Source organism: Drosophila arizonae, chromosome 3, assembly GCF_054131065.1.
Source record: "Drosophila arizonae isolate 15081-1271.41 chromosome 3, UAZ_ARI_1.0, whole genome shotgun sequence".
NCBI lineage: Eukaryota > Metazoa > Arthropoda > Insecta > Diptera > Drosophilidae > Drosophila > Drosophila arizonae.
In genome coordinates, this window is record NC_142923.1 from 13,249,780 (window position 1) to 13,270,482 (window position 20,703).

At 37.6% G+C, this 20,703-nt stretch overlaps 4 protein-coding genes and 1 pseudogene across 11 annotated transcripts in view; 2 read left to right on the forward strand and 3 right to left on the reverse strand.

Annotated features, from left to right (window-relative positions):
* The window catches only part of eys (eyes shut), a 72,488-nt gene extending 67,915 nt beyond the window's left edge, over positions 1–4,573 (forward strand). For all 3 annotated transcript variants that reach the window (XM_089465152.1, XM_089465151.1, XM_089465153.1), the window contains exon 14: positions 166–4,573. In XM_089465152.1, coding sequence (XP_089321278.1) covers positions 166–353 — 188 coding nt within the window. In that variant the 3' untranslated portion in view covers positions 354–4,573. The remainder of the gene's footprint in view (positions 1–165) is intronic.
* LOC149269698 (ras-related protein Rab5-like) lies at positions 1,298–3,173 on the reverse strand (annotated as a pseudogene).
* Positions 4,574–4,623: 50 nt separating the features above from the next.
* On the reverse strand, positions 4,624–11,176 carry LOC108610655 (RAS oncogene family member Rab5). Of its 5 annotated transcripts, none has more exons than XM_089465162.1 (6): positions 11,042–11,176; positions 6,560–7,047; positions 5,741–5,861; positions 4,963–5,131; positions 4,785–4,892; positions 4,624–4,700 (listed from the first exon to the last, which is right to left on the reverse strand). In XM_089465162.1, exons 2-5 carry the CDS (start codon positions 6,823–6,825, stop codon positions 4,798–4,800), a joined length of 651 nt encoding a protein of 216 aa, XP_089321288.1. In that variant the 5' UTR covers positions 6,826–7,047; positions 11,042–11,176; the 3' UTR covers positions 4,624–4,700; positions 4,785–4,797. The 5 variants fall into 5 exon arrangements, with proteins under 5 accessions (XP_089321288.1, XP_089321287.1, XP_017858359.1 ...); XM_089465161.1 differs by having other exon boundaries at positions 10,985–11,115; XM_018002870.2 differs by lacking the exon at positions 11,042–11,176 and adding an exon at positions 10,733–10,978.
* A 560-nt stretch (positions 11,177–11,736) lies between these two features.
* Axud1 (AXIN1 up-regulated 1) lies at positions 11,737–17,372 on the forward strand. 2 transcript variants are annotated; one of them, XM_089465155.1, is made up of 3 exons: positions 11,737–12,182; positions 13,493–15,644; positions 15,703–17,372. In XM_089465155.1, exons 2-3 carry the CDS (start codon positions 13,575–13,577, stop codon positions 16,435–16,437), a joined length of 2,805 nt encoding a protein of 934 aa, XP_089321281.1. In that variant the 5' UTR covers positions 11,737–12,182; positions 13,493–13,574; the 3' UTR covers positions 16,438–17,372. The 2 variants fall into 2 exon arrangements, with proteins under 2 accessions (XP_089321281.1, XP_089321282.1); XM_089465156.1 differs by having other exon boundaries at positions 11,760–11,784.
* An 817-nt stretch (positions 17,373–18,189) lies between these two features.
* LOC108609472 (trans-1,2-dihydrobenzene-1,2-diol dehydrogenase) lies at positions 18,190–19,835 on the reverse strand. The gene is made up of 3 exons (XM_089465157.1): positions 19,355–19,835; positions 18,921–19,297; positions 18,190–18,606 (listed from the first exon to the last, which is right to left on the reverse strand). Exons 1-3 carry the CDS (start codon positions 19,728–19,730, stop codon positions 18,337–18,339), a joined length of 1,023 nt encoding a protein of 340 aa, XP_089321283.1. The 5' UTR covers positions 19,731–19,835; the 3' UTR covers positions 18,190–18,336.
* Positions 19,836–20,703: the final 868 nt, after the last annotated feature.

The following is a 20,703-nucleotide window of genomic DNA, read 5'->3' on the forward strand; positions in this document are numbered from 1 at the left end:
GTTAGCTATACAGCTGTTTATTTTTTAAATCTGCAGCATAGCACTGTTACTTAACAGAGAACTGTTAGCACACAGCTGATAATAGCACTTGCAAAGAGTTGGCAGCGCACGATTTTTCTCACATGCAATCTTTAACGGATATTTGAATTTTGGGCTATTTAACAGGTGGATTTCCCAATCAGGAATCGGTTAGCAAACGGACGCAAGGACGCTTTTACGAACCATTCAAAGGCTGCCTTCAGGATATACAATTCGGTGCAGAGCCAACAGCCATTATAAGCGATTTCTCAGCATATCAAGGCGAAAATATTGGCTCATGTGATTTGCACGGTGATGAGCCGATTGTAGTATAAATCGACAGATAAATCAAAAAATTTAAATGAATTAAAAAAGAAATTAATATTGATAAGAGAAAAAATCGTATAACCTAACATTCGTATATTATTGTGAATTACAATTAAAAATTTGTGGACGAAATTTCAAATAAAAAATAAAATAAACAATTTAGATTTAAGCCTAAGTGTTAAGGGAGTTTATATTTGCGAAAGCCTCCTTTGAAAACAAACAAAAATTTTAAAATATATACAGTCGAGGCAAACGAAAAGAAACATAATTTTGTAAATTTTATAGAATTAACTGATTTAAAAAAAAAAAAAGAGAGAAAAAAAATGAACAAAAAGTTTAGGCAAGTAAAAAGAAAGAAAATGAAAAGAATGTGGTTTATCAATAAATCAAGAAAAAAAAACTAAAAAAAATACTTGAATAAAAATTGTAGTTTAGGTTCTAAATCTAGCAAAAATACCAGATACTTCTCTTACGTACATAAGTGATATTTAATGTGGAATAATGGTAAAAGAAAATGATAAATGAAAGTAAAGACATGCTACTTAACTAAAAGACATTTCTTACTAAAATATACTATATATGTGTAATATTGTTTTGTTGAGCCAACGTTTTTGTTATGCAAATGTGTGTTATATATTTATATCTCTATATACCTTATTGTGTTCTCTAATCAAAACTTCTTTATACTGCCCTCTAAATGAAAAAATTAACAATTTTCTGCCATTATAATTTTGTATTCAATATTTTTGAAATTTAGTTAGATTTAATATTTTGTTTGACAAAAACAAAAAACAAAAACAAAAAAAATCAACATACTCAAATTGAAGCCATTTAGTTGCCTTGTAGTAAGTTAGTTATATAGCTCGCGCTCTTATTTATGGTTTTCGTCAAGAATCTATTCAGCAACTTTGACTCTACATATAAGTTATGGAAGCTAAATTATACAATACAAATAATTATTCTAATAAAACTGAGATCAAGTAGTAAGCAAACCAGCAAAAAAAAAAAAAAGAATAAAAATGAAACAAACAAAAAAAGACATTTACATATATATATATATATATATACTTTATTATACAACCAAAAGGAAAGGAAAAAAAAAAACAACAACAATGTAACCCAAATTACAATAAGTATGTCATAATTATTTCGAGTTATAATTTGAACAAATAAAAAACAAAAATAGAATGAGTTAATATTTTGCGTGCTTATTTTCTTTTGCTTTACTCGGACTGTACGCTGATGCAGCCAACTTGCCAGCATTGTCAGATGACAAAATTATTCAATTTTCATTAGAAGGCATCTTCTGAAATGACGTCATTTAAAAAAGATCCAGCGATTCGACTCTCCACTCGGCATTTCTATAGCTTTTTTCGTGATTACGGATTCTACTTCGACGTGCGCATGAATTTCATTAGCTGTAAATATAGCTCCTCTACAGAGTTTGTAATACATATATACTAAATCATTGAAACTAAAGGGAGAGTTTTTCACAAACCTTTTTGAAATACTTTAAATATATCTTTAAATACCTTTTCTACCCCGAAGTATCGCATATCATTCGCTTCACAACCTGATTACAAAAATGATCCTTTTCACTTTAAACTCAGCTCCAACTGAGGGCACCGCACTTGATCGCGACACTACCGAGAATATTTTCACCTGTTTTAGCCGATATCTCCATGAATATATAGCCATTATCTCGAGCATATTTGCTCATTTCGGCAGAATCAACGCACATATTATCCCACAAATCTATTTTATTATCAGCTATGGCTATGACCAGAGTCGGGCCAACTGAAGCAGGTGTTACATATAGGATATAGGTACATATGGTTTTCTATTTATAGCATTTTTCGCACAAACCTTTTCGCGTAATTCCTAAATCCACATTTTGCTGCAAATATAGCTATACTGATCCTGAACATTATAGACAATTGGCGCGACCTGAGCATCACTGTAATACATATGAGCCAGGCTGTGCCAGCTGATCAAATCAATGTACATTGATATTTACTACCGTTCCTCGCCCGCCACTTCCCAGGCATCAAAGTTAAGGTCTTTATCCAAATATAAACTGGAAAACGATGCAACAAGTGTTCGTTCCGGAGCCTTTACAGTTTTCCCGTTGATAAAATAGGAAACCAGAGAGGATTTACCCACCTCTGCAGTGCCCAATATTACCAATTTGTAGCGTTTGATCAACCAGGCTACTGCCTCTTTATGTTTAGCTTCAGGCACGCTCTGACGCGACTGACGGAAATACTCCATTTCATATATGTAGTAAAGCTCGGTTCTATTTGATTTAAAATTAGCCCATATGATTAATTATTAGTTCTGAATCAGTTCAGCTCTTTCTCAATATTATTGTAAGAATATAGAATTAATCGTATATATATATAAGTAAATATTATAGCTTCTGTTCCAGCTGGCGATTTGAACTAGTTCATTTTTCACTTTAATAGGTGCTAATTTATTGCATTACTTCAGATATTTTTTTTTTTTTTTTTTTAAATTAACATTTTTGATTTATGCTAGTGAGCAAATCTAAACTATTTTCTGGCTGTTCATAGCTTGAGAAGATTTGGGGAATGTTTTTTTGGCGAATTTCTTTGCAATCTAATTGTAAGTCTTTCATAGCTATTAAATCCTAATTTTCCTAACAAAAAAGCCCCACTTTTTTTAGTCCATTGAACTAGTTCTTTTTAACCTGCATAACATTTACGCAACTTCCTTATAGCATTTCCTTTGAGTTTTAGATATGTATTTCTTCTCAAATTCTTGTTGGAACTAGTTCAATTTACACCTTAATAAACAAATATATTTTTTTATACAAGAAAAAAGATTAAGACTATTCAAATTGATGCTCAATTCTCTTAATGAACCGAACCAGTGTTAAATAAAAAAAGATTTTACTCAAATTTAATTCTATTTGACAAATGAATTTCAACTAAATTCCATAAAATGTTATTTCGATTTTTATATATGTATATATATACGATTTTTATTATAAATGTTTAATTTTTAAATACATACATACAACATAAAAATTATAAATTGGAAAAAATACACACAGCTGTTTAGGTGTCGCTTCTTTTCTCACGCTGTTTCTTTTTTTTTTTTTTTTTGCTTGGTTGATCGCTGGTTGATATATATACATATATAGATGTATACATATACATCATGTACATCTATATATAGTAAGTAGATTTCAAATCAAATACGATTTGTGAACCGAGATAAACAAATTGTGAACTTAAAATACTTTTAGCAAGCTTTCAATTTGTTTTTTTTTTTTTTTTTATTTTATACTTCAACTTGATCGGCTTAAGACTTCATCTTATATGTTGCATAAGAGGGTTTACGATAATTGATTTGTATCTTATTTAGTTTTAGTTATAGCAATAAATCTTTGATTGTTGCTAGAAGGTGAAATAATAGTAAAAAAAAAAAAATAACGAAGAATAAAGCTAAACATAAATGGAACCAAAAAAATTATATCTATGAATAATTTCTTTCGTTTTTATATTTTTTAATTCTTTTTTTTTTTTTTTTTTTTTAATTTTCATTAGATTTTTTGTTTGTTTTGCTTTTTTTTATACGTGTATATATATAATTTATATAAATTGCAACTATCACACGTGCCCAACGCAGCTGGAGAGAGCCGGATAGGCACACACATTGCCACAGATCGAGGACGAGCGATTTTTCTCTACTACGGATCTGATCTGAACTGAACCAAAACTGAACTGATCTTTCGGTTTATCATTATCTTCTATATATATTTATGTATATATATGATTTTCTCTTATTTGGAACGCTGCTGAGAACAACTGCAACTGGAATTTTTTCGAATATCGGTTTTTTTCCTTTTTTATACAATGCAAATTTTTGTTGAACATTTCTACGACACGACGTGAACTTGAATCCGCTTTCATTAATGCTTACGTTAAATTTTATTTAGAATGCGTCTACACGCATTTGGTTTGAGATGAAATCGAAGTGAGAGCTCTCTAAATGGCGGCTATGAACTATGGGGTCAGATATAGTAAAAATATTGTTTTAAGAGCGCTTTAATCGTTTGGTGTTAACGGGGCTATGTGTTGTTGTTTTTTTATTTTATTTAAACTAACTTTTTCCTTTTATCTTTTGTTTGTTTGTTTGTTTTTTTTTTTTTTTTTCATTTAATTTAATTTATAATTAATATTATCTTTATGTGTTTCATCATCATCATCAATCATGAAAATTAAATTGTTTGCCCCTATGAGCCCGCATTAGTTTTAAATTTTAAATAATGATTTTATTTATAATTATCAGCATAAACTTTTCAAATCTCTCGTTGGAAATTTCATTTTCTGCAATGACAAAAAGCAACCAATTTAAAATTGAAATTCTATACGATCCAAATAATTTCGCTGATGGGCGCACACAACACACACCTACAAAGGGACATCACTTGCAACAGTTGTTCGTCGTTTGAGTTGATTCGTTTCCATTTGGCTTTATAACAGTTCCTGGATTGTTGTCATTCTTGGGTAGTTTCTTGGCTGTACAACAATTTACAGATATTATTATTAATATTATTTGCATTCTATTAAATTATGATTCATTACTTACCAATTGCCAAGAAGATATCATTGACATTCATGCCCGTCTTCGCTGACGTTTCCATAAACAACAAACCATTCTCTTCTGCATATTGCTTCGCTTCATCGAACTCCACTACGCGAATGTTCGATAAGTCCGCCTTATTGCCAGCCAGCGCAATGACAATGTTCGGTGAGGCCTACAAAAATAATATAAATATTGTTTGTATAGTAAATAAAATCCACATTCTTTAATTATTCCGAGATTTCATAACAGTTTCACCTTAAGCATTAAATTTACTTTCAATTATCTTTGCTCTCCATTTTGTAACGCAGCGTTTGAGTCCTATAAAAAATCCTAATCATAAAATCCCTTTCACTCAACTAGTAAATATTACGTTATTACGTTTCAATGTGATTTTGTTTTTAGGTTTTTTTGGTATTTTTTGCTCAGCTAACTATTTAAGATCACCTATCCATAAGCTTGTTGTCAATAGCATTACAGATATCCTAGAATTTATTACGAATTGGATATCAAGCACTTTATCTTGGACTTTATTCTTTAAAAAAATATTGCAGTGTCCATAATTTCGTAATGTATGCAATGAGCCGTAAACAATGGCGGAAACAATAAATGAGTTCAATGCACAGCAGAAAGCTTCAATTCATTAAATATATATACATACATATGTGTATAAAACAGACAGAAATAATTCCATTTGTGTTTATGAGCATATTCTGCATTTTTTCGCTTCTGCTCGATCACTCGAGAGAGAATGAAGAAGAGATCAAACGCCATGTTTACTCACTTGTTTATGCAGTTCCTTGACCCAGGTTTTTGCACGCTGAAAACTGTCCTGATTTTGTATGTCATAGACAACGATGGCGGCCTGCGCACCTCTATAATACATGGGAGCTAAGCTGTGATACCTGCAAAATGAGAAATTATTTTAGACAAATGTTTGAAAGAGTTATAAACAATTAAATTAAGTAAACTAATAAATATTGTTATATATTTCTAACGGCTTTCAATTTTTCGCGCCAGCCTCGTATACAATATAATCATTTTAACGCTGGGGTGAACAATCATGTTAAGTGAGGCATAAATATTTAATTTAATGGTTACAATAACATTGAGTTATTAGCATTCACATCAGGTAACCTTAACAGCTAAAAGCATTATCATTTACATTTACCTAGAGGCGTTAGCATGTACAGCAATATGAATGTTAATGTAAACATTTATGTTTACAAGAACATTGAAGTCTTGAATTTCGAATGAAAACTGAAATGAATGTAAATGCTGATATTTACATGATACTAACAGTTAGGGGTACATTAACATTGAAGCATTAAATTCCACATACATTGAAGATAAAATTATTGCCTATGTTAATATTCTGGATTATTTGATTATTTGAAACATTAATATTCACATGAACGGTAACATAAGCATGAATGTTAATTATGATCATTATAGGAATAACATAAATGTGTATAAGATTCATAATTCATATTAATTTGAACATTCTTAATTACACTATAATTGAGTTTCAACATGACAATAAAAAAAGCTACAATCACTAATATTAGCATTAAACTTAACATCCATTTATTTTTAGTCTTACCGCTCCTGACCGGCTGTATCCCAGATCTCGAACTTGACCACTGTATCCTCTATGCAAATGGTTTGTGTTAGAAAGGCCGCACCTATCGTGCTCTCCTGATATTCATGGAACTGGCCCTTAACAAAGCGCAGCACCAGGGACGATTTGCCAACGGCCGATTCGCCAAGTAGCACCAATTTGAATTGGCAACTTTTATTCTGCGAGGTGCCATTGGGACGTTGTGCGGCTCCAGAGCTGGAGCTCCCGCTGCGTGGTGTTGTTGCCATTATTTTTCTGTTGCTGTGGTTGATGCTATAATTGCGCTTAAAACGTAGGAATAAGCCTTTTGATGCGAGATTTGTTCCGGACGGTCAAAACAGATTCAATTTTCTCTCAATCTCTCTGGCCAGATCTTTCTCTCTCTCTCTCTCTCTCTCTCTGTATGTATATATTTCTCGGTATATCTTGCTCTCTTTGTCTCTGTCTGCTCGTGTATGTGTATATATAATCTAGAAAAGAGAATAAATATTAATGCACAAGCTTGTGAGAATTTCGCGGCTGCTGATAAATAATTTAATAATGCTGTCAACGTCATTGGCCGTGCAGCGCCTCTTAGTATTTGCATCGGTGCTAATCGAAATCAATTAAACATATTCTCATATTCTATATAGAGAAATGCTTATCGATGAACTGAAGGGGCAGAATATAAATCAGAAACGCCCCATTATAAATGTTTCGGAAAGTATCAAATGAAAGATAATAAAAAAAAAAAAAAAACACTCAAAGTTGCTGTAATTTAAATTAAAGAGCTTTTCAAGCAAAAGCTAACTAATACTAAGGCTCTTCAAACAAGGCCGACTGAAGGCCGAAAGCTTATCTACAATCAGATATGACCGCATACATATGTTATAAATGAATAACTGAAATACACAATATACATTTCATAAAGTTTTTGGGTTTGTACTATATATTTTAATATATGTACGTACAGTATATGCTAATTGAACAACAAAGTTCAATGTTAAGAATTTGTGTGGAGGAGAAATACTTGCGTGTCAGCAACAAACACAAAACAAACACACTCATACATACATTCAGTTAATTGCGAATTGCGCTAATCACAACAACATAAGCAAAGAGCAACTAGGGGAACAACTAAAAATACTTCAAACACGCGCAACACAATAGGCGAAACCTTAAAAATGTTTAGGCGCAATTATTGTTCTCATGCCTGTGTGTCAGTTTTTTTAAAGCAAATAAATACAAAAGTGTTAAGACTTTACTCATCTGGTTACAAAATTGTTTTTTTTTTTTCCAACTTCACCAAAACAGAAATTTAGACAAATGTAAATTGTTATCAGTTAAATGTCTATCTTATCTGAGTTACTCATATTATAGTCAACAAATTTGCTCACTTTAGCTACTACAGAAATAATACAAAAAAAAAAATTAATCAAAACGCGCCTATAAAAAACAGTATAGGTCTGTAAAGTAAAGGCTAACAGTGTTACCGAAACAGTAATTTGGTTTAGGCACTGATGTAATTTACATAAATTTCAATGATGTTAGTCAACATAAGTAGAGCTTGCGGATTTGCATTCTCACCAGAGCACAAAATTCCCCAGCATTAAATTATGCCGCAAAGCACACATTGATAACACGAGAGAAGGTCCATTGTAAAGTCGAGGAAGTCTAAAATTTGCTTGCTATGAATCATATTTATTATAGTAGCATAAGTAATAAGAATTTCTCTGTAAAAGTTATGTTTAATTTAAGTTAAATCAGATCGCGACGCAGACACGCGTTTACATTTCGTCTGTACAATTAATTAACAGCAAACTGCTAAACTGTACAGAGAAATCCCGACTAGAAGAGTGACAAGAGAGGAAACAGATTTGGAAGTGAGATTGATAACCACGGATCTCGTGTTGATGAGAACAGGCTAAAAGCGGATATGTTAAAGAGAGTGAGAGAGAGGAGCCGCAGCAGCTGCGGGTACCAGTACAGGCAAGGCATTGCTGGACTATATGACAAAAGAGCGCGACAAAAATCAATGCAAAGTGAATTACATATATACAGGGGGCAGCGGGTAAGCGGACAGGCAGGCAGGCAGCAGCAATGTAAAGCAGAGAAAGTGAAATGCGGCGCATTTCGTTATTGTTGTATTATTAAATTAAGCGTCAAAGCAATATTACAGCGACGATGCAGGCAGACAGCATCAACGTGAGCGCAAATCGAGTAAAAACTTGATGCACTAACATTTTTTTACGTTGTCTATTGTATGCTGTGTGTGTGAAACCCGTTGAGGTTTTGGCGCTTTAGAGCAAAGTGCAAACACACACAAGTAAATATCAAGTTGTCAAGCACGACTTACACACACTTACTCACACTCGCAAATATGCCAAATGTATGAATGCGAGTGTCGCTATTTTTTTTTTTTTTACTCTCTCATTCTCTCTCACTCTCTGGAAATAAAAATTTTCACTTGTTTTTTTTTTTTTTTTGTATTCTGTTTGTCGTGATGTCGCGACGTTGCATTTAATCTGAATTGTATTAGAGATACATTATTAAAGTCTCCCTTGTAGCAAAGCTCGATTCCGATTTTAATTAATCAAAAGATCACATGATTTCAAAAAGCAAACATTGTAAATTAAATGAACAATATTGATAAATGCTTTTGCAAACACGACTGGAAATTCCAACAGCTGGCCTCCCCACACACAATTATGAATCTTAAAGGACGTTGTTTTGATCGTACCGAACGGAGGAAATAGGGAAGCATTCGACGTCGAGCAGAGAACACAAGCAGCGCGCAACCCCTTCAAGGAAAATTCAATAAAATATAAAACAACGGTATAGCGACAAGTCCGGAAATTACCGTAGGCAACACTAGAGAACAGCTGACGATGCGTCATTCACACAGAAAACGAAACGGCTGACACACACACGCACACATGCACGCCACAAGAGAGAACAAGTGGTAAAGGAAAAGACCAAAAGAGAGCGCACTCCTATAATTGGAGCCATTGACATAAAAACGTTGCTTATAAATAATCTGCGATCAATGGAATCTGCAACTTGTTTTGTTAAATTTTAATTTATGATTCTATTAAACTATAAGCACAAATATTTACATATATATTTGTAGCTAGTTGTAGTAACAATATCAACTCCTAATATACACAAATATTTAAATAATTACTATAGTACGAGTACAAATTCAAGTCAACAAGTGTAATAATTGAAATTGGAAGAAGAAAAGATAAAACAAACCCCTATAGGTTCCGTTTCAAACACGTCGACATAATTTTTGTTCATTTCAACGGCCTCAGCATTAATGACAGCGCATTAAAAAGGCGGATACAAAAACAAAGGAAATAAAATATGCGATTTTGTTTACATTAAGCCACAGAGTGCTTCACAATTTCGCTCTTGCTCAGGGTGGAAATATCAGAGGAAGGCCTCATAAAGCGGGGGCGTTGAAGCTGGCATGACGATAAGCAACGATTGTAGATAAATCCGTAAACACACACAAACAAACAAATATTCACACACACATACATACGCATGCACACATTCATAGAATGAGCTCCACATTCTAAGACGCAAAAAGCGAATGAACAAAGAAGCAGGTGGACAGGGCTAAGAGCTGCAAAGCTTAGCAGACAACTGATTACTAGACTGTGCCTTTCTTCACTTTCCCGCACCTGTAATTCTATTATTCACAGTTATATTGCCCTTTGGTTATCATACAGAAAAGCAAACGCACATTTATTGCGCTATATGTGGCCACTGTGCGCTGCATTTAAGCACCAATACTTCTGAGAGAACTCTTTCTGTCTTGCTTACTCACATGCTTTCGCATGCAACGCACCCAATTTCAGGGACAGCTATCGCGCTCGCTCACTCAGGCTCGCAGAGTAGCAGTATTTGCATGTATCAGTGAATATGTGCCCGTGTGTGTGTGTTTCGTGGGGCGAATTGATTGCTGCTCGCGCTCTCTTTCTCTCTCTTGCTACTCAGCGCCAGCTATCGATGACGATTGTAATGGTGGACATGAAAAATTTTACACAACTTTCTTAATTAATGGAAAAACAACAGCGCCCTCTACACATGCACTTCTATGCTCTCACTTTTTGTTACGCACTTTAATTGTAACAACAACGTTTTGTACACTTTACTGCTGCAACTCACTCTTTGTTTGTGTTTGACTGTGATTTACGATTTCTTATTTGCGTTTTCGAACGTAGCACAGCCACGGAAACTTGGAAACAAACGCACGCAGAGAGAGATAGACAGCGACTGAATCTATCCCCACGACTCTCCACAGTTTTAGGTCTTGTTTTTGTTAATTTCGTTGCGCTGCACGTATTGTGAGACGTGACTTGCACTATTTCTGTCGGCCCTTTAGTTTTGGGTGCAGTCCGCGAGTATTATTGTTTTTACCACTCTGTTTTTTTTGCGAATTTTGCCTGGATTATTGCTGAACTTGAATCCACTTACAATTTTTATTAGTGATGTAAGAAAACATCGGATACTCGATGTACATTTTGGCGATATTGATTGATGCTCATTCGATGTATCTTTATCGTGACTTTCGATTGAAAGCAACCGATTTCCATAAAATCATCTATACAATATTCCAATTTCGGTATTTTAAAAATTAAGTTATAATTTTGAAAATATACATATTTAAGGAGTATATCAGGCCAACCTTAGCTCTGAACTTTTCTAATATATCTGTATTTCTAATATATCTGTATATTCAATAAGAGGACTAATATATCAACTACAGATCTATGTGGAATTTAATCACAATTAAACTTATATTTGTGCTGTACAATTCAATACAGAATATTTTTTCTATTCGATTGCTCTGATTTTGATTATTGGGCTATCGAAATTAATAATCAATATCTGCATACGCTTCAATTTTTTTTTTTTTTTTTTAATTTTATTTTTATGCATCAGTTTAGTCTACAATAATAATGGGTATTTCAAATTCTGTAATACCAAATTCATGAGCGAAGCATGTGGTCCATTCGTTCATATTTAAAATGTCCATCTATCGATAAAGTTCTCTTTTCACACTTTACGTGGCGTTTGATTACCGTGCATTGATTTGATGTCATATTTGACCAATTACGACAAAGCTTGCAAATTATATGCCAGTGTTGGTATTTTCGGTATTTTTGCTTTAAATGGTCACACTATCATTTTGAGTATTTTGTGAATGGCAGTAAATGGTAATAACATTGCGAGGCGAGAAGTGAAAACGTTAATCGAGAATCTGAAGAAGTAGGATTTGATTAAATAATTGAAGCTCAACGTCAAAAGTGCGACCAAACAACCGTGCAAACGAATTAAATAGTGATCGGCAGCAATACATAGACACTGTGCACGTCTTGTTGCGAAGTCCCTTGCTCACGTACACACACATAGCCATTGACATTTGTGATCTGTGCTCTGCGCCTCCTTTGCTCGTACACTCAAACACACACACACACGTACACTGCGGTCTCCCTGCGTTTCGTCGTAGTTTTCACAGCTGCAACGCAAATTCGAAAAAGGAGTTTGCAAATTTGCATCAAGTGCCCCGGAAAAGCGCAATCAAAGCGCACTGTCCTAAATAATCGGATCAAAGGTGTGCAAATTATTGATTTTGCTTCGACTTAAAAAATTTTCATATGAAATTCATTGCATTTTTTTACACCCGCCCCATTGCAATTTCATTTAAATTCATTTTCCGCAAGCTGTTGCATACCAGATAGCTGCGTAAGTTAGGTAAAAGGAAAAATGTAGTTTTTTTTTACTAATCCTGACTGCATTTGCACGTGGCGCTGTGTGCCTGCCTAGGCGTGCCCTTCGCATACACACACTGCATACATCTAGCTGGTTCGGAATTTTCCTTTGCCTTACCGCGCCACACACCAGCAACAGCAACAACAACAGCTCTTTAGACAAGACGGAAAACGGAATTGTAGCGCAAGAACTTTCATTTCGTGATCTGTCCAACACTATAAAAGATAAAATGATTGTTAAGGCTGAGGCATAAACTGATGAATAGCTTAAGTAAATGAATTAATTTTGTTGCTGACTGATCCAGCAATATCGACGCAGACAAATTGCACAGTACAGTGATTACTCACAAAAGCAAACAATTATGCTCGAAGCAGTCAATTTTATTAAGTGCATTAAAAGAATATGTTTTACCTATTTCTGGTGCACATGAAATAGTTGAGCTGCAGAGTGAAAACTCTTAACGTGGCCGTTGTTCTTCTTGAGTTGGCCAATCTCAATTAATATTTCCATTTGTGATTTACGTTAAATTAATTTAGTCTTTATACTTTATATAAACTTTTACTGCTCTAAGAAAGCGTTATTTTAGATCTAGAGCTTCGAACTAATAATTTCTTTTTTTTTTTTTTCACAAATTGAGAAAAGCAAAAACTCTTTGCCAGGCCGATTAAAGCAATTGAAACTATTTTTAATACTGTCAAAAGTCAATTTTGTTTGATTATGTCATCGATAGGCTCTCAGATATCGATGCTTAAGCTTACTTTTTAAAGAGGTTAAAAATCCTGTCTGTTAAATCTTAACACTTGAACTAGCCTCCTTGAAATGACGAGCAGGATCCAGGATGAAAGGCTTTACTGTACAAAACTTTACAAATATTTGTTTAAGTTATAATATTGCAGTAACACGACTATATTATAACTTTCTTTTCTTTTGAAGTTATAATACTTCAATATGAACCTAATGCATATATTATTATTATGATTAAAAAACTATATTTTAATAATTTATTATTGGCATAACTTAATCCTAAGTCTTATAGCTTTTATTTCATTTATTTAATTTAATATTACACAAAAAATATTTACATATATACATATTCATCAAAATTCACTTTAACTTCACTCACAAATTTATTCCCAATTTCTATCTCTTCAGATGGAACTGTTGCGACAGCCACGTTTAGCTGCACGGAGGCCAACGAACTAAGCAACAGCTGGGTGAGCCGTTGGGGGCGGTCATGAGAAGCATGTTCCGTCCGATCAAGAAGATTTTTACGTACATACAGAAAAATGCCAGCAATGGAACCATGTTCGGCAGCACAAACAGCGTGAATGCCGACAATGAAGCCACCAGCAGCAGCTGCAGCGGCGGAGGCGGAGGTGGAGGTGGAATTGAAGGTGGCGGTGGAGATAGAATGGAACAGCCAAAGGAGCTGGTGCTGGAGGAGCAGCTGCAATTGCCAGCATTGGATGGAGGCACGGGCCAACAGCTCGAGGATGACGACATTGAGCGTCAAATAAAAACATCAATTATCGATGCCAGCAAAGTACATGCGGCCAAGTCGAAAATTGTGCTGCCGCTGCAGCTGCAGCTGGACGATGAGCTGGCGGACTTTGCGCACGAGCCGGTGTCGCTGATAGTGGAGGAGGAGGACGATATGGAGGAGCAGTATCTGGAGCTGGAAAACTTTCCCAACAATGAGATTATTGTGTTGAGCGATAGCGAGCTCAATTCATCGCTCGCCTCGGACAACATATCCGAGGATCCGCTGGCAATAGATGACTTCACGCAACCATTGCTGCGCGAGGATGACAACGAGGTGGAGCTGGAGGTAGAGGAGGAAGCGGAGACCAGCGGTAATTTGCTGTGGCTCAAGCTGGACACGCCAGCGCCAGTCAGCAATGTGGACAACATCAGCAGCAGCAGCGGCCTTGTCGTCGGAACTCTGCCCAGCTGCAGCAGCAATGGAACAACGGCTGTAATCCAGCCAACCACAAAGACCAAAGAAGAGGAGCTGCGCAGCGACGGTGGCTCCGATTCGGGACTGGGCAGCGAGAACGATCGACACAACACAACAATAGCCGCAACAACAGCAACAGCAACATCAGTAAACGGCTCCCAAAAGCCGCTGCGCTCGAATCTGAAGCGGCGACTGGACGACGTTGCCATGGAGCTGGCCTTGGTGCCGGACATGAACAGCAGCAGCAGTAGCAGCAACTGCTGTTCGAGTACACAGAAGCGCTCGAAGCGTTGCATCAATTTTGATAGCGTTAAGGTCTACTATTTTCCCCGGCAGCAGGGCTTCAGCTGTGTGCCCACAGCCGGCGGCTGTACTCTGGGCATGGGCGCACGGCACATTGCTTTCAAGACGATGACACTGGCGGAGCACGCGGCGGAGCTTAGGCGTGCTCATCGTAGCCAGAATCAGGAGCAACAGCAGCAGCTGCAAACGCGCGGCTCTAGCAGCGATGACAGCGAGGAGTCCGAGGAGGATTATCTGAGCGAGGGCAGCAGCTCCGATGCGGACGATGGCTCCAACGGATTCCTGCAGCCGGTGACGCCCAAGCAACGACGGGCGCTGCTCAAAGCGGCCGGAGTGCGAAAGATTGACGCCAGCGAGAAGATCGACTGCAAGGATATACGCAATTCGCGCGAGGTGTGCGGCTGTTCGTGTCGCGAATTCTGTGACCCGGAGACGTGCGCCTGCAGCCAGGCGGGCATCAAGTGCCAAGTGGATCGAGCGATGTTCCCGTGCGGCTGTACGCGCGAGGCCTGCGGCAACACCGTGGGACGTGTCGAGTTCAATCCTACCCGCGTGCGCACCCACTATATACACACCGTCATGCGGCTGGACATGGAGCAGCGTCAGAGCCAGGGCCCACCGACGTCCGCTGGCAATAGCGGCCTAACTGTCTATGGTAGCAGCAGCAGCAGCGCCTCCGGCAGCAGCAGCAGTGCTGGTGTCGTTTCACCCGCTGCTGCTGCTGCCGCCGCCGCCTCGCACTGCTATTTCATGCAGCCGCAGTCCAACTACAGCTCCGGCTATGCCTCGCCAGCTTACACGCCTGAGTCGAGCTACTACCAGACGCAGCAGCAGACGCCGGGTCAGTCGACAGCCTCGCCTGGAGCCACAGTCAATGGCAGCAGCAGCAGTGGCGCGGCGCATCAGTCGAGCTATGCTGCCGGCTATCCGCAGCTGGACAGCCTTGATGCGAGCCTCTTTACGAGCGGCAGCAATGCCACGCCCTCGTATGGTGAGCTGATAACGCCCACCTATCATCCGACCGTCAGCTATGGCAGCACACAGGTGAGTGCGAAGATGATTCACTGAGGGACGGACTTATAACAGATTCATTTGCTTGCAGCTCAACTCCTACAATGCCTATCAACAGACGACGACCTTGTCGGGCGGCATTGTTTCGCCCGGCGCGTACAGCTCGTGCGCGGTGCCGTCTGTGCCGCCCTTCGGTAATGCCACCACCACCGCCTCGAATGCCACGCAATATCAGCACGCGAATGTGCTGGAAACCACCGCCGCTGCCACCATGAGCACCAGCAGCAGCCTAGCCATCACGGCCAGCAGCTGTGCCACGGGCCTGGGCCGGCTCACGAGCAGCGTTCCGGTGGACTTTATCAATTTGAATGCGCCCATTAACAGCTCATCACGCATCTCGCAGATCAATGATCTATTGCAGCACAATCGTAATACCACCGCCGCTTTGGTCGCTGTCTCCGAAGGCTATACCACTGTGCGCAGCAACAGCAGCAGCAGCAGCAGCAACAACAACAACAACAACAACAACAACAACAACAGTGGCAACAGCCGGGGTAACAGCAACACCACCACCAACTCCAACAGCACCATTAGCACCGACATCGATTCAATTGATACGCCGCCCATTGTGGAGGAGGCTTCGCAGCGCAGCTGTATGACATTCGAGGAGTTGCCACCGCCGTTGATTAATCCCACGCCCATCGTTGCAGTTGTGGAGCAACAGCCGCAGCAGCCGCACAAGCAGTTGATCGCTGTGCCCACAACGCCGCAGCCGCGCCAACCGCTGGAATCCAGCATCGGGATCGAGTCCTGCAACAGCAATTGAAACAGGATTTTCTCAAAAACTGTGGATAGTTTTTATAGCAATTTTACACAGCAGAAGACTTAATTATATTTAAGTGGCAGCGTCTAAATCAAAATGCGTGTTTAGGATCTATCAACATAATGTTTGTTTCGGGCCACCATCGTCCCAACGTGCCGCCCGCCTTCCTTCGTCTCTGACGTAACCAAAACTTCAGCTGGCAGCTGGAAATCATCCGTTATGCATGATATGCATAATGTCCGGCTCGCCTTGTATAAAATCAGTTTTAATTGTTACAACTCTAATTAGTCTTAAGTAAAAATTGTAATTTAGTCACTTCGTTGCTTAGGTTTGGAAAGTATGTATTTTTTTCTCTCTCTTCGCCTTACCCCAACAACAAATAACAATTAATATATATGTAGATATATATAAATATATTTTGTATTCCGCTCGAGCAGAAAATCACTTGCAACCACTTCCTTCCGTATGTCTAGCGTTGTTTCAACGAATTTAATCCAGCTGGGCCTTGAACAATTCAATGTATCCAATAAAAGTGATTTGCTTTTAATCAATTTAGCTTTCAATTTAATTGTCTTTGAACTAACTTATTGCTTTGCATTTACATTTGAAAACTAAATTCGTAAATTAATTTTCAATCTCTGTAAAATGTTTGTTTTTTTTTTTTCTTTAATTCTTCTGTTCATAAGTATTCCCTTAGCTTTTAAGTTCCCGATTTGACCTTAGCTGATTAGCCTTAATGAACCAACGGCAACAACAACAACAACAAACACACATTAGACATGAATTAGTAATATTTATGTATATGCAGCAAAACAAAAAGAAACTTCAATAGAAAAGCAGAAAGTAAAACAAGAAAGAAAAGAAAACTTTAAAATGAACCTAAATAAAAAGTAAAAAGTAATTGCAATTATTTAAATAAAATATTGAATACAAAAATATATGATATGATTTGTACATTTCTTTAATACGTGACCTGAAACCGGGCAGGTTTTCTGAATTTCGAAGTGGGCGTGGCAAACTGTTATAACATCTTGATTATGACCTTATCTATAAACCAGTCAATCTGGAAGCCTATAAGGGCTACAGACTTGAAACTTGAAATGAAAAAGCTATAATGCGGCCTTTCACTGAAACTGGTTTATTATTATTATTTTATTTTTTTATGAAAATTATGCAGACTTCAATAACTTTAAAAACTTTTTAGATTTGTAGACAAAAATATGAGAAAAAAATATTTTATTTTATTTATAACTTCATAAAAGTCATATATATTGAACATTAAATTAAGAGTTACATGTGTAGTAAAGGCTTTTCTTATCAAATATTATTTCTCTAGGTATTTTGGGATTTAAAAAAAAGCCTAAAACATATTTTAAAATTCAGTAGAGTTCGGCTTGGCCAGTAATATTATACTGCATAATATATATGATTCTCATGAATTCAACTCAAGATGATTTCTTTTCATTATCATTTATGATTATAATATAATTTGATATGCTATCTTAAACTATTAATTTCTCTTGGTTCTGATACCTTATCTGATTGTAGACCCCTCAAGTTTTTTGATCGCCTAGAGATGTGTATATAAAAATGCATAAATAGTTGTATTTTTTTTTTCACATTATAGTAATATTTATTTAGTTATCATATTTATCTATGCATTTAATATATTGTTGAATTAAGTTGAGCCTGGATCTTCAGCGTCAATCAACTTTTGAGAATAAAAGTTTGATAGAATTAAAAAAAAAACAAAACTATAACTATATATGTATATATATATATTCATATATAAATAACTATATGTAACTATAACTATATATGTATATATACATTCATATATAATATGTTCTATATATATATTCTTTTAAATTCATATAAATGCATATTCATTTCCAAATCTCTCTAGGCATCCCTTCCGAGCACATTATCATAGTTAACTCCAATTCGACTGCGTATCTGATCCGTAATAGCAATCACCTCCAAGCTATCAGCATGCGTGTACTTGGGACTCTCCAGCAGACGCTTCTCGATGCAGCGACGCACTTCCTCCGCCTCGTAGCGCAGCCCACACGAGTTCGTATAATGAAAATCAAATTTGGCTCTGGGCAGTGGCCAGGATTCGGGCGCATGATTAGCCAGCGTCAGCTGGGTGGGACACCAATAGTTGGAGAGCTGAAAAAGCGAGTTATAAAAGTGTTGTAATAGAAATTGTTATACAAAAGCAGGCTTTGAGAATTTTAATGAAAAATCTTTTTTAAAAATATAATCTAATCTCGTGTGTGAGTAGAGAAAAGCTTGAAGATTTGCCACATAAAAAAAAAAAAATAAATAAATAAATAATATAAAGTAAATAAATACAAATAAAACTATCTGGAATTTGCTGAGAAATCCTTTCAAAATCACTTGACTATACCCTAAATGTGCAGTGTCAACACTTTATTCTCATCGGGTTGGGAAGGTCACAGCTGTTTGTGCGGTAATCTCACCTTAATCTCGCCTTTGGTGCCCACGATGATCGCATCGTTCTCCAGAGTCTCCAGGCCAGTAATGAGCGCAATCAGACGTCGATTATCGCCATAGTCCAATATGAATTCGGTTTGAACGTCGACGCGTTCCGCATTCAGCTGAGTGCCGCTGGGAATGATCTTGACGGGCGCCGAGCCAAAGACGAACTGGCCCAGCTGCAGCGCATAGATGCCAATGTCCAGGGTAATGGAGCCGCCCAGGGCGCGGCTGGCCACACGCTCCTCATTGGCCAAACGGAAGCCGTGCTGCAGCTTCACTAGTTTCACCTCGCCAATGGCATCGCCAAGGAGCAGCTCGCGCAGCCGTTCATAGCTGGGAAAGCAACGACTCCACATGCCTGCCAGGACAGTTAATTATGAATTGGTAATCCCAACATCTTCGTTGATTCACTCACCTTCCATGAGGAATACGCCTCGCTGCTCGGCCAACTTGTAGAGCTCCTGGGCCTGCTCTAGGCCCAGGCACAGCGGTGTCTCGCAGAGCACATGCTTGCCCCGGATGAGCATCAGCCGCACCACAGCATAGTGGAAGGGATTCAAGGTGCCCACATACACCACATCCACCTCCTTGTCCAACGAGAGCGCCTCGAAGCCATCGTAGTGCCTCGGGATTTGATTGCGCTGCGCAAACTCCTGGGCACGCGGACCCTCGACGTCTGCGACGGCCAACACTGCGTGGCGCGAGTTCGGAATCGTGCCCAGGGCAGTGACAAAGTCTTGGGTGACTCGACCAGCTGCTGCAATGCCCCAATTCAGGTTTTGACTTTGCATTATAAACAGTCGACAGATATACCAGATGTATGCATATGTCTATAATTCCGTGTGTTGTCGACTCGCCACTGTTGACACAACTGCCGGAGCGGATCGGACGCGATGTGCGCCAAATGCGCCAAGTGCGCGTCCTTATCAGACCCAAATATCTGCATTCACTGCATTTGCACTTTTTCATTACATTCTCTGCTGATAACAGAGAATAACACGAGCCGCTAGTTCACAGTGCTCTATAGTAGGTATACCTTAGGCATACATATATGTATATATATATATAGATGCATGTATATATCGTCATGTTCCCTTTGTTTATATTCTGAGATATATGAGCTTTCTCGTTGGAGCAAAAGCCTTTTGAATACTAGAAATCCTTTGAGTTCGATATAGGTATATATGATAATATATATGTATATATGTATATATTTATTTTGTATTTCTTATTTCTTTTTGTAAATACAAATATAATTTGCAATGGAAAATCTTAAAATGTAGAGCTTAGACTAAATTCTGATAAAAGGATAAACCAATTGTAAAGTTAAATAAAATACAATAAAATAATACCAATAAAAAAAGCTAACAAATTAAAAAATATCATTTGAAAAAATTAAAATTAAACAAGTAAGAAAGCTCTAGTCGAGACTGCTCGACTACGAGATCCCCTGAACCCTTGGAGCAATAGATATTTCAATAATTTTTCGCGTCTTTCAGCTTACACAAGAAACACGCACACACACACACACAGGCACGTACGCACACACAGGCATACATACACACACACGCATACAGACACACACACACACGCATACATACACAAACGCATACACACACACACATACACATACACACACACATACACAAACACATACACACACATACACAAACACATACACACACAAGCACCCACCCATAAACACGCATGGGCTGCAGTGTGCGCTTACTATGAGAACTTAATTGTTTAATAACTTTTTTTATG

Excerpts from the sequence above, each read along its gene's own strand:
- LOC108610655 (XM_089465162.1), bottom strand. The coding sequence starts at position 6,825 with ATGGCAACAACACCACGCAGCGGGAGCTCCAGCTCTGGAGCCGCACAA. Across the intron at positions 5,862-6,559 it reads GATACAGCCGGTCAGGAGCG|GTATCACAGCTTAGCTCCCA; the intron begins GTAAGACTAAAA and ends CTCATTTTGCAG. Across the intron at positions 5,132-5,740 it reads TCAAGGAACTGCATAAACAA|GCCTCACCGAACATTGTCAT; the intron begins GTGAGTAAACAT and ends TTATTTTTGTAG.
- LOC108609472 (XM_089465157.1), bottom strand. The coding sequence starts at position 19,730 with ATGCAAAGTCAAAACCTGAATTGGGGCATTGCAGCAGCTGGTCGAGTC. Across the intron at positions 19,298-19,354 it reads AGGCGTATTCCTCATGGAAG|GCATGTGGAGTCGTTGCTTT; the intron begins GTGAGTGAATCA and ends CTGTCCTGGCAG. Across the intron at positions 18,607-18,920 it reads GCACCAAAGGCGAGATTAAG|CTCTCCAACTATTGGTGTCC; the intron begins GTGAGATTACCG and ends TCGCTTTTTCAG.
- Axud1 (XM_089465155.1), top strand. The coding sequence starts at position 13,575 with ATGAGAAGCATGTTCCGTCCGATCAAGAAGATTTTTACGTACATACAG. Across the intron at positions 15,645-15,702 it reads TCAGCTATGGCAGCACACAG|CTCAACTCCTACAATGCCTA; the intron begins GTGAGTGCGAAG and ends ATTTGCTTGCAG.